At 43.8% G+C, this 16,967-nt stretch overlaps 1 protein-coding gene across 2 annotated transcripts in view; it reads right to left on the bottom strand.

Moving 5' to 3' along the window:
* Positions 1-4,661: 4,661 nt before the first annotated feature.
* RGS20 (regulator of G-protein signaling 20) overlaps positions 4,662-16,967 on the bottom strand; it is a 29,540-nt gene continuing 17,234 nt past the window's right edge. Inside the window, exons 1-5 of one of the 2 annotated variants that reach the window (XM_010838957.1) lie at positions 12,198-12,221; positions 10,599-10,747; positions 7,890-7,976; positions 6,420-6,654; positions 4,662-5,541 (exon numbers count right to left, since the gene is read on the bottom strand). In XM_010838957.1, coding sequence (XP_010837259.1) covers positions 5,353-5,541; positions 6,420-6,654; positions 7,890-7,976; positions 10,599-10,744 — 657 coding nt within the window. In that variant the 5' untranslated portion in view covers positions 10,745-10,747; positions 12,198-12,221 and the 3' untranslated portion in view covers positions 4,662-5,352. Of the gene's footprint in view, positions 5,542-6,419; positions 6,655-7,889; positions 7,977-10,598; positions 10,748-12,197; positions 12,222-16,967 lie in introns of those variants that run through there. The other variant, XM_010838956.1, reaches the window with a different exon arrangement.

Here is a 16,967-nt window from a genome sequence, read left to right as displayed (position 1 = left end):
AAAGTCCCATATAGTCAAAGCTATGTTTTTTCCAGTAGTCATGTACAGATAGGAGAGTTGGATCATAAAGTTAGATGTGACAGTTAATGAAGAACCATCCCCGGAAGGCAGAAAATCACCACCTTGGTTTTCCAGCTCCCCTGAGAATAATGAGTGTTCATGTAAGTGTTGGGAAGCCATGGCAGGAGTTCTGACACACACACAAACACAAACACACGTTCTACATGCCTCACAGATGGAACAAAGTTTGAAGTATTAACACTAGACTTCCACAATGATTGCCTCTAGTTCAAAGTATAATTTGGGGATTTGAGGTATCAAAAATAACAAAGTGGTGAGATTTAAGGAGTTTTAATCAACAGTTACACTTTCCTGCCCACTGCAGCCCTCCGCCTCCACCCCATTTAGCTGTATGTAGAAAATTAGCCATTCAAGAAGAACTGAGGGACTTCCCTGGTGGTCCAGTGGTGAAGACTCTTACCTTCCACTGCAGGAGATGCAGGTTTGGTCCCTGGTAAGAAAATTAAGATCTCATATGCTGTAGGATACAGCCAAAAAGTGAAACAAGAATGTCCCACCAGGAAATGTAAGGTGAATAGTCACTGATGTAAAAATCCACGTGTTTCTCCAAGTTTCAGAAATAAGCGAAGTGCCCACATTGAAGATCCTACTTCATAGTGAGTAGGATAGAGGTACTGCCTGACGAGTTCCTAGGTCAAACTGGTTGTGGGGGCTCCCCTCACCCCCTATGTAGTTCCTAGGATGAATGACAAGTGAAACCAGTCCAGTGCAACAGCTGTGATGAGTAGCTGTAAGTTGGGGAAGGTGGAGCCCATGCGGTTTTATGAGAACAAGTTTTATGAGAAACTTGTTCAGTGCTGTGTTCAACACCTCGGAGAATGGGTGCACCCAGTGGGGACTCATGGAATAGTTTTCTTGCTTCTGTTTGTGTTCTGTCTTGACTGGGGGAGCTGAGCCATGAAGGCTGTCCCACGACTGGACCTGGGGGAGGGCAGGTAGCCAGTGCTGGCAATGTTGTGGACTCAGTTCCAGGAAGATGTAACAAGCTCCAACCTTGGGAGGTCTCTTCTGGTACTCTGGTTCTGCAAAGTGATGCAACAGGTTTATTATTAATTAAAATTTTTATTCAAATCAACCTGTGTGTTCTGGTGCTTGTTTAAGTGGTGGGTGGAAGATGAGAGCACAGATGACTGCCTCCAATGACTTGTTCTGATTTGTCTCTCCAGTGCTATAAAAAGGCAGCTAATTATTTTTTTTTCTTAATGGCCCCAACTGCAGAGAGAAACATTTCATATATGATGTGCCATAGAGTCTGATTAAATTATCCCAGGTGTTGCCATAATTGGAAGACTGAGCTGCTTTGACACGAAAGGGCTTTTCCACTCTTACATGTGGCTGACAGTGTGTATCCAAGTTACCTTTGTAATAATGCTGTTAGAAAGTGTAGCTGGTAAAAAGCAGAATTGTGAGAGCCCTGGGAAGGGAGGGCATTGCTGTGTCTCTTGTCTCTCTGGCGCTAGTTCCCAAACATCTGATTCATTTAAGGGATACCTCATCCCCATGTGACCCTGCTGGGTCTGTCAGTGTTCCGTCCCACCTCACCTGTGCTCCTCCCTGGGGTTACTGTATGAAAGGTGGGATGATAGATAAGTGCTTCCACTGGACAAGCTGAGCCAGGAGGAGCTGTCCCTGGGCTCCCTGTACTTTCTACCCACTGTGTGCAGAGACCCTCTGTGTGATGAGCCAAGGGAAGTTGAGATGGGGAAGGGAGATCAGGTAGTTGCAGGCATTGCAACTACCCTGGACTTCTGCTAATGGAAGCTGGTCCATTTACTTTATGCTAGTTTAAGATAGATTTCTATAATAAGCAACTGAAAAAAGATTTTTCATATTAAATGGTTTAGGATGAATACTTGAGTTCAAAGTAAATGCATGATTCTAAGTAAAAGTGAGATAATACAACATCAAAACCTGTGCGAACACTGCTAAGATTTCCAGTTAAACTACAGAAGTGTTTTTGATCCAGAAGAAGCATTGATGTCCCAGGTGAATAGCAGGCTGATTTATCTCAGGATTGTTTCATGTACACAGATGGCCCTACAGATTCATCCACTGGATTTGTTCATGGTGGGCTTCCCTGTTGATGCAGACGGTAAAGAATCTGCTTGCAATACAGGAAATGGGCATTCAATCCTTGGGTCTGCAAGATCCCCTGGAGGAGGGCATGGCAACCCACTGCAGTATTCTTGCCTGGAGAACCCCATGGACAGGGGAACCTGGTGGGCTACAGTCCATGGGGTTGCAAAGAGTCAGACACAACTGACACTTCTGGGAGAAATGGAAGGGGCGCTCAAGTGAACCCAGGGAAGAGCTTGGGGGGCGGCACATGGATCGTGAGGGCCAGGTGGGTGGACTCAGAGCAGGAAGGTAGCACTTGGATGTGAGGCTGCTCCCCTGGGGATTCTTGGGCGCTGTCAGCCAGTACCAGGTTCCCAGGTGAGAAGGGGTGGACCAGAGCCTGGCGGGAGCTCGGGTCATCTTCACAAGCTCCCTATGGCCTAAAAGGCTTCCAAAGCTCAGCTCCTCTCTGGACCAGTACTCACGGCTGCTGTCGTCTCTGCCCCACACATCTGTCGTCCTTACTCGGGTGTAAGCGGCTGCAGGGCAGTGTCGATACCTCAGTCCCTAAGACATCCTCTCTGTCCAAGGAAAAAAATGAGACCCTAGGAGACGGAGTCAGAATCAAGATGCAAACTATCATTATATAGGAAGGATAAGCAATGAGATCCCATTGTAGAGCACAGGGAACTCTATATTCAATACACTGGGATAAACCATTTGTTGTTCAGTTGCTAAGTCCTGTCCAACTGTGACAGTTGTGACCTCGCTTATGCCAGGCTTCCCTGTCCTTCACCATCTCCCAGAGTTGGCTCAAACTCCTGTCCACTGAGTCGGTGATGCCATCCAACCATCTCATCCTCTGCCGCCCCCTTTTGCCCTCAATCCTTCCCAGCATCAGGTCTTTTCCAGTGAGTCAGCTCTTCACATAAGTGGCCAAATACTGAAGCTGAAGCTTCAGCATAACATCAGTGTTTCCAATGAATATTCAGGGTTGATTTCCTTTAGGATTGACTGGTTTGACCTCCTTGCTATCCAAGGGACTCTCAAGAGTCTTCTCCAGCACCAGTTTGAAAGCATCAATTCTTTGGTGCTCAGCCTTCTCTCTGGTCCAACTCTCACATCCAGATAAACCATAGTGAAAAAGAATATACATAGGTACAACTGAATCACTTTGCTGTGCAGCAGAAATCAATTAACACTGTAAATCAACTGTAACAACAACAAAAAAGGACACGAGAGGTTTAACGTCTTGGAAAGGGGGAAAGAGCACCTTCACTGGGGCTGGGCTCAGGAGAGGGCATGGATGCTCGTCCACGTGGATGTATAGGTCGTCAGGACGATGGAGGCTTAGGGGTGCCATGGTCACAGTAAAGGAGGAGGGGAGGTGTTTGCTGAGAATGAGGACCAGGGGCTTGAAAAGAATAATGAAGTCTTCAGACTGAAGGGCCAGGGAGGGGGTGACCAAGAGGAAGGCCATCCTGTGAAGGCTGAGGCGCAAGTGTGGTTCAGTCGCTAAGTTGTGTCCGACCCTTTGTGACCTCAGGCTTCTCTGTCCGTCGGATTCTCCAGGCAAGAAGAATACTGGAGGGGGTTGTCATTTCCTTCCCCAGGGAATCCTCCTGACCCAGGGGTTGAACCTGGGTCTCCTGCATTGCATGCGGGTTCTTTACTGACTGAGCTTCATGCAAATTACTTTCTGGATGCATTTCTTCCCCACTCATTATAGTGATGGTTTAGATCTGTAAGGCTGTATTTTCACCTTGAGCTATGAATTTATTCTGTCCACCTGTGATTAAAAACAGTGGGCTCTAAAGATGAAATCCTGGTCTGGGAACTAAAAGAGAATCTTGAGTGTGTCTGTACTTACTTAATCTTCAGTTCAGTTCAGTTCAGTCGCTCAGTCATGTCCGACTCTTTGCGACCCCATGAATTGCAGCACGCCAGGCCTCCCTGTCCATCACCAACTCCCGGAGTTCACTCAGACTCACATCCTTCGAGTCGGTGATGCCATTCAGCCATCTCATCCTCTGTCGTCCCCTTCTCCTCCTGCCCCCAATCCCTCCCAGCATCAGAGTCTTTTCCAATGAGTCAACTCTTCGCATGAAGTGGCCAAAGTACTGGAGTTTCAGCTTTAGCATCAGTCCTTCCAAAGAACACCCAGGACTGATCTCCTTTAGAATGGACTGGTTGGATCTCCTTGCAGTCCAAGGACTCTCCAACACCACAGTTCAAAAGCATCAATTCTTCGGCACTCAGCTTTCTTCACAGTCCAACTCTCACAACCATACATGACTACTGGAAAAACCATAGCCTTGACTAGTCGGATCTTTGTTGGCAAAGTAATGTCTCTGCTTTTTAATATGCTATCTAGGTTGGTCATAACCCTCCTTCCAAGGAGTAAGCGTCTTTTATTTTCATGGCTGCAGTCACCATCTGCCGTGATTTTGGAGCCCAAAAAAATAAAGTCTGACACTGTTTCCCCATCTATTTCTCAAATAGTTACATGTACAAAAAAAGGCTGAGATAAAACTCTTGTGCTTTATTTTTTTAGAGTGAAAATGCCCATGTTTCTTTCAGTACTAAAAAAGGAAATATGCTTATTTGAATGTTTGTGATGAATGCCACTAAGTTGAAAATTCATTCTTTAGGTTGGCAGGCTCTGGTAATAAAAAATAAAGGTAACTTGTCAACAAAAGGATTTTCTAAACACTGCTTCTCTTACCAGACTTTTGAGGCTGATCCAGTTAAGAGCACAGCGCTTTACATCAATCATGTAAGTTACACATTAACATATATGCATTTAGCAATACATACATGTATCCTAAGATACAGCAGGGTACCAATTTTACAGGTAGCGATCACATTTTTATAAAATGGGAATCTGGGTCCTGTCTGTTCCCATGATGTACCCTTTGAAGGCAACGTGGTGTCTTCTTGTGTATCCTCTGTCCCTTGAGAACACACTACTGCCACCGTAAATGTAACTACACAACCTTTCTACACAGCCATGCCCCAGTCTTTCCAAAAGGATTAGAAAAGGTGGCTGCAGTTTTCTTGGTGAATGTATCAGTTTTCTGTAGAAGAAAGCGTCTGTTATTCAAACAGCCCAAGCACGACCAGCAGAAGACACTACCACCTCTAAAGTCCCTGTCCTAGACGGAGCCCACGAGTTCTTGGATTATTTTATTAATAATAAATATCTTTGATATCCTAGGCTTCCACTGCTTTCTCGGATAAGGAGCGGAGCAGGTCTTTGTAGAGAGCGGAGTTCATGAAGCGGGGGTATGAGTCCCTGTGCATCAGCGTGTAGATCTGCAGCTGGGCATCGTCGAAGATGTTCCGGGAGGGCTCGGCCATGCTCCTGTTGATAGTCTCCCGCACGCGTGAGTCCAGGCTGACCTGGCAGACGTGGGGGAAACACCAGGCTCATCAGACATGGTCCTCTCTGGACATCCACCCCCGACTCCCACAGCTTGTTTGGCTTTTTAAAAATCCCAACCAAGCAAGGTCGTCCCCAGTGCTAAGCTGCCAAAGGAGGAACTGAACCTATAGAACAGGGGTCCCAAACTTCAGAGGCGTTGGAAGCCCCTGGTGGGTTGGTTAAACTGGGTGGGGCCTCTGCAGAGCTTCTGGCTCAGTGGGTCTGGGTGCGGGTGAGAATCTGCATCTCCCATGAGTTTTCGGCGATGCTGGAAAAGTGATGCTTATGGAGGTTGTATTTCTTTTTTTAAAAAGTTTATTTATTTTTAATTGAAGGATAATTGCTTTGTGGTATTGTGTTGGTTTCTGCCAAACATCAACATGAATCAGCCACAGGTATACCTATGTCCCCTTCCTCTTGAACCTCTTCCCCATCTCCCTCCCCATCCCACCCCTCTAGGTGGTCACAGAGCACTGGGTTGAGCTCCCTGTGTCACACAGCAAATTCCCACTCGCTATCTACTGCATATGGTAATATATATATGTTTCCATGCTACTCTCTCGATTTGTCCCACCCTCTCCTTCCCCCTATAGCAGTGTTTACAGCCAGACACAAAAAGACACCTCCTTCTGGAGAATCTGATGAAAGTTACGCACACTTTCCCCAGGAAAATGCTCATGATCTTTCACAGATTTTCAAGGGCACTTGGCACCCATTGGTTGGGACCACTGCCCAAGTCTATGATGAGTGGGGGGCAGGGGGGTTCCATATTTTGGAGCAGCAGTAACCGGGCCGGGTGACCAGACACTGAAGGGGTCCTTTGTGCCCATGGCCTCGACCTCTGGCAGGCACCTACCTCCTTAGGAGAGAGAATAGAAATGTAGTTTTCGTATATGATCCTCGCTTTCTCTTCAATCATGGCTTTATTCGCTTCTTTCTTCAGCTCCTCGCACGCCATCCAGAAGAGCATGTTCTCCTCGCTGAACTCGGTCCGCAGAAACTCCCGGAAGGCGTTCCTGCCCGCGGGCGTAAGCATGAGCTTGTCAAAGGACTGAGCCCAGGCGCTGGCCTCCTCCAGGGTGGGACCCGGGCTGCAGGTGGGAGAAATGGGTGTGGGGAGTTGAGGGATCAAGAGCTGATGGGAATTCGGCCCTGGACAGATGTCTTTTTCCCTCTGAGAATGAAAATGTGCACGCAGGCCCTTTCAGGCTGAGAAAGACTTGTCCTCATTCCTAAAGCCTTCAGCAAAAATACGAGCATGGATTGAATTCTGTTTCCTAAAAAAGAGATGCATGGATTGAATTGTGTCTCCTAAAAAAGAGATGCTGAAGTCCTGACCCTGGACCTTGTGTTAGAAGTAGGATCTCTGCAGATTTAACCAAGTTAAGATGCGGTCATTAGGGAGGGTCCTCATTCAGTATAACTGGTATTCTTATGAAAAGGGGGATTTGGATACATACAAACACATGCAGAAAAGGTATGAGTCGATAAGTGAAAATAAATCCATTGATAATACAGGAAGAAAAAAGACACTTTTAAATTCGGCATTATGAAAAGTAATTTATATGTTTTTTTCCGACTTTTTTTTAAAAAAACACTTCAAAAAATAATATATTAGCTAAAGTATAAAAGAAGAGTTAAGAAAAAATAGACCTTTAAAATTTTCCTGAACCTCAACATAATGTGTATTTCATTATGTTCTTTTATTTAAAAAGGTGAATCACACAAAAATAAAATACATCACATGTTTTGCCAAGAAGCATCAATTTATATTTGTGATTAACAGGCATTAGATTAATAATGGAACTGACTTTTCTCCCTGTCACACAATAAATTGAAAGGAATCTGCTGGGATTTCCCTGGTGGTCCAGTGGTTAAGACTCCAAACTCCCAATGCAGGGAGCACAGGTACGGGTTCAATCCCTGGTCAGGGGACTAAGATCCCACATGCAATGTGGTCAAAACATTTTTTTAAATTAAAAAAAATAATTAAAAGGAATTGTGCCGAGTGGAAATGTGACACAACATTATGATTTGATATTAAACTGCAGTTAGAGAAACTATTCTAGTGACACATATAAGGCAAAACATCAAAAAATTCCAGCTGGGCATCCATGGGATGATGGATGTTCACTAAACTTACTGTGATCATCATTTCATGACGTATGCAAGTTAAACATTTACGTTGTATACCATAGGATTATACAGTCCTGGATGTCAACTATATCTCAAGAAAAAATTGGAAGAAAAGAAAAAATAATAAGGAATTAAAAATAGTAAGGCTGGCATTTCTGTCAATTCAGCGAGCTCAACGCTGACGTTTTACCTTTCTTCACAGGTGGGAAGGTCTTCTGTTCTGGCTTCATAGGAAGTCCTTCTAAGTCTTTGTTCCTCCTGGTTTCTCACAGTGAGACTGCACGAAAGGAGACGCACACATGAGGGCTGAGCTCATTCTGTATCAAGTAACAAGTGACACAAATGACTCTGCTTTGTTTTCTTAAGAAAACCAAAAGTACGACAGGCAAATATTAGCAAAATAAATTCTCTATATAATACTCTGGTCTACATGAATGACGGACAGTTTACATTTAGAATAATAATGCTTTTAGTAAAACAAATGAACAGTTAGGTTGTATGCACTTTGGGGCTATTTGTAGTCATTGTGTGTGGATGTCTGTTTTTATTTCTCTTGAGCAGACACTCAGGAGTGGAAATACTGTCACATGATGACTCTATTTTTAACATTTTGAGGAAGTCCCACACTGTTCTCCTCCAAAGCAGCTGCACCATGTCACGTTCCCTCCAGCGATGCTGGCGGGCTCCAGTTCCTCCACACCCAGACCAGCCCTTACTGTTGTCTGTCTTTCTAATTCTAGCCATGTAGGTGGGTACGAAGGGTATCATGCTCTGTGTCTGATTTGCATTTTGCTAATGACCCATGACATTGAGCATCTTTTCAAGTATTTACCAGCTATTTGTCCATCTTCTTTGAAGACATCTTCCTGAGTTATAGTTTGACTAAATTTTCTGTTACTTTGCTCCCATACTTTGAAGACATTGCTCTCATCTTTCACAGACACACATACCACATGATACTCGGTTTCTGGCTGTGATGATGACGTCCAGGCATAGATTTATATTTTATTCACCATAGTTGTTACTAGTAGGAGGAGCCTGCTTTGGGGCCCTCCACCACCTGCCCCCCCGCCACACCATCAGTCCCAGACTTTATTCAGGCCACGATCCTGCCTCCTATGCCTCCCAAGGCAGCAGATGGGGGACTGGGTAGATAGGATAAATGCCAGCATCACTCCATGGGGACATCTCTGAGCATCTTTTAGGTACCATCTCACTGAGCCTGATGAGCAGAGTGAAAAGTGCAGAAAAAGGGGCTTAAACGTGGTCTCTTCTCCATTGGGGGATCTCCTTCCCACTACGGGGTCCTAGACACGCGCGGTGTAGGGGCTGCTAACACATCCTTTCCTCTGGTCCCCTGCTGGGTCCTCGAGACTCCTACTCAGGGCTGAAGGCTTGCTTCGAATGCCAGGCCGCTCAGCCCTGTATTCCCCCCAGAGTCTGGGGTTCTGTTCCGAATGGACAGACCTCCCAGCATTGGGTCCCATCTATCCTTGGAGGCTCGCACTTCTAGGCTTACCCACCGGAGTGGAGCTTCTTGGAAATTAATGCCAGCCTGAGGCAAGCAGGAACAAATCAAACAAACTGTCCTGGACTTTTCATTTTCAATCTTCAGCTCCCCTCATCACCTTGTGTGATTCTGTCACTGATCAATCTCAGGGTTTCTTCTTCTGCACAGTGTGGGTCGAACTTGCAGTCAAGCCCAAGTACATTACAATGGTTTCATTGACTAAAGCTACACGCACATTTGGTTGGCATGAGGTATGTTTCATATACAAGATTTCAGAGATGCAATCTAATGCCCATGTGATTTCTGAGTGTAAATTATACCCCTTTCTCCAGATCTTCAGCAGTGACTCAAACAGTCAAGTTGTATCTCTTTTTTAAGCAATGAAAGTGTATCTTCCTCTCCCAGTAAGTTAGCCTATATTTTTAGCTTTTCCTCTCTCTGTCCAGCATAAATTTTAATAATTTTCTTTATTAAAAACAATATTAATAGAACAGAAGCAGCAGAATATAAAATACAGGCTCATGCTCTTTCATAACCCTAATCTTTAAGACCCAGATTAAATTGTAACTCCTCCAAAAACTCTTTATCTCCAAGTAGAGGGCCTTGAGTTCACTCCTTTTTGACAATCTAGGCACCATTTTTGCCCAGATATTAATATTCAACCATCAGCTAGCTTAGATTGTTCTTCAGACATTTGATATACATTAGTTAGCCTGATTTCAGGGACTTGACTATGTCCCTTCAGAACTAGGATGCAGCCTTGTCTTTTTTTTTTTTAATATTTATTTATTTTTAAAAATTTAGCAATGCTGAGTCTTTGTTGCTATGCTGGCTTTTTCTCAAGTTGCAGTGGGTGTGGGCTTCTCACTGTGGTGGCTTCTCTCGTTGTGGAGCACGGACTCTAGGTACACGGGCTTCAGTAGTTGAGGCACACAGGCTCAGCAGTTACCTTATTGGGGACCCTAGAGTCCATGGGCCTCAGTAATTGTGGGCTCAGCTGCCCCATGGTGTGTGGGATCTTCCCGGACCAGGAAACAAACCCGTGTCCCCAGCACTGGCAGGCAGATTCATAACCACTGGACCACCAGGGAAGACCTTGTGTTTTTATTCACTTGGCTGACCCCAGTCTTAGCTGTAGGAAGCGGGATCTTTCAGCTGAGACATATGGGATCTAGTTCCCAGACCAGGGATCGAACCCTGGCCCTCAGGGAAGCCCTCATCTTGGTTTTTTGTTTGTTTTGTTGTTTTTGTGGTCCTTTACAAAACCCACATCAGTGTCAGCCACACAGCAGTTGCTTACAAAGCACTTACTGAATCATCATAAGCTGGCACTGTTCAAGGTACCGTTTTCTTGTCAGAAGCATGGTCATAACAAAGCCACCAGCTTACCAGGAACAGCTGCAGCAGCAGCACCAGCAGAAGCAGCAAGCGTTGGATCCCTGGTTCTCTACTCCGGGCTGGCCGGGGGCGCAGGCTGTGGGCTCCTGGGCTGCACACACAGGCCGCTTCCGCATCTCCATCCATTCTGACCCCATTGGCTGCAACAGGAGAAGTGGGGTGGGGGGCGCAGAGTTAGTATCAGGTAAGCTGGAGATTCCACTGTTTGCGTCATTGTGAAGATGCAGTGTGACTCTATCCTGTCATCTCTGCTAATTCTGGTAAAAGTTGGTCCTTTGAACCTATTCATGCATGTGTGCTAAGTCACTCAGTCATGTCCAACTCTTTGTGACCCCATGGACTTAGCCCGCCAGACTCCTCTGTCCATGGGATTCTCCAGGCAAGAGTACTGGAGTGGGTTTCGATTTCCTCCTCCAGGGGAACTTCCCAACCCAGGGATCGAATCGTGCCTCCTATGTCTCCTGCATTGGCAGGTGGGTTCTTTACCACTAGCGCCACCTGGGAAACCCCTAGAATCCATTCATTTACCATTTATTCACTGTCTAGAATCTGCCATTTGCTGTGATAAATTCTAGTAGCGAAACAACGAATGGAGGTCCCTGCACTAAGTTGCTCACAGTTTGGTCAAGGAGGTGGATGCTGACAGGACATCCCTTGACATCACCGTGAGGACCTCCCACAGGTGCGCTTCCCAGTTTGAGTCCCCCCAACCCCACCCCTGCTGGACCAACATCGTGGGGCATGTGGGGGCAACTGCACTGACGATCACAGTGGCAAAGCTTTTGGAGCCACGCCTGTGTCCTGCTCAGTGATGCCCTGGGTGACCCAGGAGACAGTGACGCCCCCTCCACAAACGTGCTGCCACCTATAGAAACGATGCCCTGGCCTTGCCCCCAGACATGGTGCCACCGGAAACCCCTTCAACCCTCCCCTTTCCTGAGAACTACAGGAATAGCTAGAGGAGAGAACTATAAAAGCAGCATAAGAAAGAGAAATGTCTGAATCCATTTTTAACTTTTGATACAGTGGTTAAAAAATTGTTGGCAGAGTAAAAGGAAAAAAAATGTTAAGTCCCGTTAAAGAACCTTAAATAGGTCTTTGGAATTAAATTCTGTATTTGTTACTCCATTCCATCTATTCTTACTATTACTTATCTTTTTATGTTATTGGACTTTGCTTTAATTATCATAGTTTCATTATGTGTTTTCATATTGAGTAGGCTAAATTCTCTTTATGAATTAAAACTCATTAACAACAGCTTTGGATTAGCCCTCTTCTTTTGATTACACGGGGATGTAAGTTCCAGGACAGAACGAGAGACCCATCAGAGGGTTGTACTGTCCCTCATCCACAGGCACAATGCTCACAACACCTGTCCAGACCACCAGCCTGGGCAGTCCATCCTTCCAGGTGGACCCAGTTCTCACCGCATCAGTGGCATTTCAGTGGAGCCAGAGACAGACAACGCTTTCACTTTATTTAGGACGTGGAGGGGCAAGGACAAGCCAGCACAATCTGCAGACTAATCAGCTTTGAACCACGGATGCTCTAGGTAACTGTTATTTTCTCAAAGGTACTGATGCAACTTACCTCATTAAAAACAAAATCCCAGGGCTTCCCTGGTGGCTCACTGGTCAAGAATCCACCTGCCAATGCAGGAGACACAGGTTCAGTCCCTGGTCTGGGAAGATCCCACAGGCCACGGAGCAACTAAGCCAGTGCGCCACAACTACTGAGCCTGTGCTCCAGAGCCCAGGACCTGCCATTCTGAGCCCATGCGTTCTACAGCCCATGCTATGCAACAAGAGAAGCCACCAAAAGGAGAAACCTGAGCACTGCAACTAGGAAAAACCCTGAACAGCAACAACGACCCTGCACCGCCAAAAATAAATAAATAATAATATATTTTTTTAAATCCCAGTTGTTTCTCAAAAAAAAAAAAAAAAAAGACTGTGATGTGGTCATGTCAGCAGGCTTTAAGAGACTCCTGTTTCAATATCTTTGCAAGACTGGGTCTTAAAGTTTGATTTCTGTTCTCTTCATACTTTCTTCCTCTCTTTTGAGTCAGTATGGGTATTTTTCATTTCCTGAAAAATAAGCCATCCCTTTCATTCCATTTTCAAATTTACTGGAACTTATCATTATAGGTTATCTTAATTGTTTGATTGATATGCTTTCAATTACTGCAGGCCTATTCAAAAGGCAAACATGTAGTAACTTATGGGAGAGTTGTGTGTCACTAAATATTTGTAGAGAATTAATTTTTCAAGTGTCATAGTTAATTAATATGAAGACTAATAACATATTAAATACCTACCTATATACAAGATTTTTAAAATATGCCATTGTCATATGTGTTAGTTCAGCTCATCCTTTCAGACACTGATATGTGGTCTGATTTGCCAGACGAGCTTTGTGCATCTTTTTTTTGGCCTCCATCATATGTGTGGGAGAACTCTGAATACATTTCATTTCCATCTGCTCTAAGCAACACAGAATCAGTACTCCTTTGACACTGCCATTCTATTCCTCTTGTGGGCTACATGTGGCGCAGACTACTGGCCATAATTTCAGTGTCTGTCGGCATGATCCAAGCATGAGACCCCAGCAACTAGCCTTTGTTTGAGGGTCCAGAGGCTTAGAAGTTAGATGAATGTAAAACCAATGTCAGTGACCTCAGAAACTGTTTCTATAATTAATGGCAGCCTGAGAAAATGGTAAAAAACAGGTTGGCAGTTTATTAAATGTTCTGTAGTCCACTGGGCTCCTCTGTCCATGGGATTTTCCAGGCAAGAATACTGGAGTGGGTTGCCATTTCCTTCTCCAGGGAATCTTCCCAACCTAGTGATCGAGCCCACATCTCCTGCTTGGCAGGGAGATTCTTTACCACTGAGCCACCTGGGAAGCCCTATTAAATATTTAGATCTTAACTAAGAGATCATCCTACTCAAACATGGCTTTTCCATTCCCAGGAACCCATTTAAGAGAACTCTTTTCAAGATCAAGTGTAAAAAAAAAAAGCAAATTCTTAATCTTGATCAAAATCTTTGGTAATTTGGAATTGAAAGGAGTAACTAGTTATAAAAAATTTAGCCTAACAGTGACTCTCTCAGAAAAGTTATTTTCTTATAAACTTAAACTTGGCAGTTGGATTCCATGAATAGCTATTTATTTTCATTATGGTTTCCAAATTCTGAAAATAGCCATTTTTCAATTACACATAGGGAATATGATGAAAGAACAAGCATTGCACGGGAAAAAAAAAAATCTCTCTTAAAAGGGCCTGATTCTAAGCTGTAGAATCATAGACAAGGGCCTGATAAAGGAGAACCAAGAACCTTCAAGGACATAACATTAAAACCATCCCCAGCGATCTTTAGAAGGATGATCTTACCATCAGTAAGAAGTGATGGGCCCTGAAAGAGTCAAGCCAGAACATAAGGAAACATGAGAGACAAACTCCCCCTCAAGTCGGGAGTGCTCTCTCTTTATAAGGACACCCTTTACAAGGACACCCTGGTCTTTATAAGGAGACTCTGGTCCAGTGTGGCCTCATCTGCACTTGATTACATCTGCAAAGGCCCTTTTCCCAAATAAGGCCACATTTACGAGTGTGAACAATATTCAAGGCTAATTAAGAGAACAATGCTTCATATTTTTATGGGGCTTCACAGATTACAGGAGACTTTCATATGTATTACCTCATTTGTATTTCTCCCCACATTTCCGTGAGCCAAGAAAGACAGTTATTAGTTCCTCTTCTCAGGTGGAGAAACCAAGGCTTAAAGAGGCTTACCTCATCCCTGAGGTGCCTCAGAAGGACCTGTAGCCCGGCTGGCCAAGCCCATTGTCTTTCTTCATGCCAGTCTGTCAATCCAAGGGCCTTCTTCAGAAATTTGACAGCTCAGCGTAGACACACGCATTTTTCTTTTTTTCAGACGCCTGCATTTTATAACACACTAATGTGACAATATTTCTAGTTATGATGTTTACTTTGACCTGTACGTGATCTAATCTACTTAATTTTTAGGCCAAGGGAGGTAAGTGACTTTTCCATGGCCCCTTGGCTAGCTGACAGTGTGTAAGCGACTAGAATCTACAAACTGCTCACACACATGCACACACACGTGACTCATGTTCTTTCCGAGTCACGTGTGTGTGCATATATTATGCTTCTTCCCTTGAGACTGTAAATATTTTACATTAAAAAAAAAAACTTTAACCACTTTTTAAATTGAAGTATAGTTGATTTACAATGTTGTGTTGGTGCCCAACAGTGATTCGGTTACTTTGAATAATCTTTTCCAGATTCTTTTCCATTGTAGGTTACTATAAGATATTGAATATTGTTCTCTGTGCTATACAGTAGGTCCTTTTTTCCTATTTTATATACAGATTCTTTACCATCTGAGCCACCAGGGGAGCCTATTTTATATACAGTACTGTGTATATGTTAATCCCAAACTCGTAATTTATCCCTCTCCCCGATGCCTCTGGTTACCATAAGTTTATTTCCTACATCTGTGACTCTATTTCTGTTTGTAAATAAGTTCATTTGTATCATTTTTTAAGATTCTGCATGTAAGTGATATCATATGATATTTGTCTTTCTCTGTCGGACTTAATATGATATTTTTATAAACATTAATATATACTTAGGTATTTAGATATTCCAATCAGTTTTTCATTTCTTTTCGCCCCAAATGCAGAAACTATTTGCAAATGTAATTGCAGATATAAGATTTCATCAAAGACAAAACTTTAAATCCGAACTTGAAAACAAAACTTTTTTTTTTGGCCTTGCTGAGCGGTATGTGGGATCTTAGTTCTGCAACCAGGGATCCAGCCCACACCCCCTGCAGTGGACACGTGGAGTCTCAACCACTGGATCACCAGGGAAGTTCCAATAAAACTAATTTAAGTTCCAATAAAACTAATTAAAAAAAAAAGAAAATCCCCAATAAAAAAAGGAATACATGCTGATGAACCCTCAACCAGGCTTCCATGCTGAACACAGAGGCACACAGAGAAATCACAGCTCTGCTGAACTCTTTAATCCTTCTCCCAGCCCCAGAAATAACCATTGTTAAGATTTTGATGTGATTCTTTCCAAAACCATGTCTTTATCTCTTTTTTTGGTTATGCCACGAAGCATCTGGGATCTTAATTTCCAAACCAGGGATCGAACCCTCAGCCCCTGCATTGGAAGTGAGGAATCTTAACCACTGGACTGCCAGGGAAGTCCCTCCAGAACCATTGCTATGATGATAAGAACATGTAATTAACTTTAGTTTAAAACACAGTCTTAATAATGCTTATCTAAACAGCCTCAGATGCTATGTAGACTCTGTGCCTTATGTTTTTTGCTTTAAAAATATATCAGAAATCTTACTGAACAGGACATGTAGCTCTGACTCCTTCATTTAATAGGTGACTAGGCTCTCATACTTTAGATGCTTTGACATAGCATGACACAATTACTCTTCCCCCTAGAGACCGTAAAAGATTGGCAGATTTGACTATATAAAAATTCTAAACTTGGGAGCCATGAGCTAATATAAACAAGGCTGCCCCTGCCAAGTGTGGGAAAGTTTAAGTATCAGAAAGAAAATACTAACTGCAATGAAAAATAATCAGATGTGTGTGAATCTGTGATTTCACAGTGATGCAAAAACACTCACTGTTACTTTTAGAAAATGTTAGGAAACCAACTGATTTTGAAAACTGGTAAATACTGACAGAGAATCAAGGTTTTATCCTGTCTTTTCCAACACAAATGTGACTCCAGGGTAACCTAAGAGTTGATAAGGAGAAATTTCTCTTTACACAAGTTTGCTTGTTGTTGTTTAGTTGCTCAGTCATGTCCAAATCTTTGTGACCCCGTAGACTGTGGCCTGCCAGGTTCCTCTGTCCATGAGATTTCCCAGGCAAGAATACTGGAGTGAGCTGCCATTTCGTTCTCCAGGAGATCTTCCCGACCCAGGAATAGAACCCAAGTCTCCTGCATTAGCAGGCAGAGTCTTTACCATTGAGCCACCAAAGCAGTCCCTTACAAAAGTTTACTAGCTAATAAATGGAGATGCTCCCGCCTAGACCATAGTATCTGACCACCTCTCACACACATTATGGGGCTTTGCTGGTAGCTAAGTGGTAAAATTTGAGAAATTTGTATGCAGGTCAGGAAGCAACAGTTAGAACTGGACATGGAACAACAGACTGGTTCCAAATAGGAAAAGGAGTTCATCAAGGTTGTGTATTGTCACCCTGTTTATTTAACTTATATGCAGAGTACATCATGAGAAATGCTGGACTGGAAGAAACACAAGCTGGAATCAAGATTTCTGGGAGAAATATCAATAC

The sequence above is a fragment of the Bison bison genome, unplaced genomic scaffold (genome assembly GCF_000754665.1).
Source record: "Bison bison bison isolate TAMUID 2011002044 unplaced genomic scaffold, Bison_UMD1.0 scf7180017864108, whole genome shotgun sequence".
NCBI classification, from domain to species: Eukaryota; Metazoa; Chordata; class Mammalia; order Artiodactyla; family Bovidae; genus Bison; species Bison bison.
Note: the sequence above shows the minus strand (reverse complement) of the source record. Positions and strands in the feature narration are given on the sequence as shown.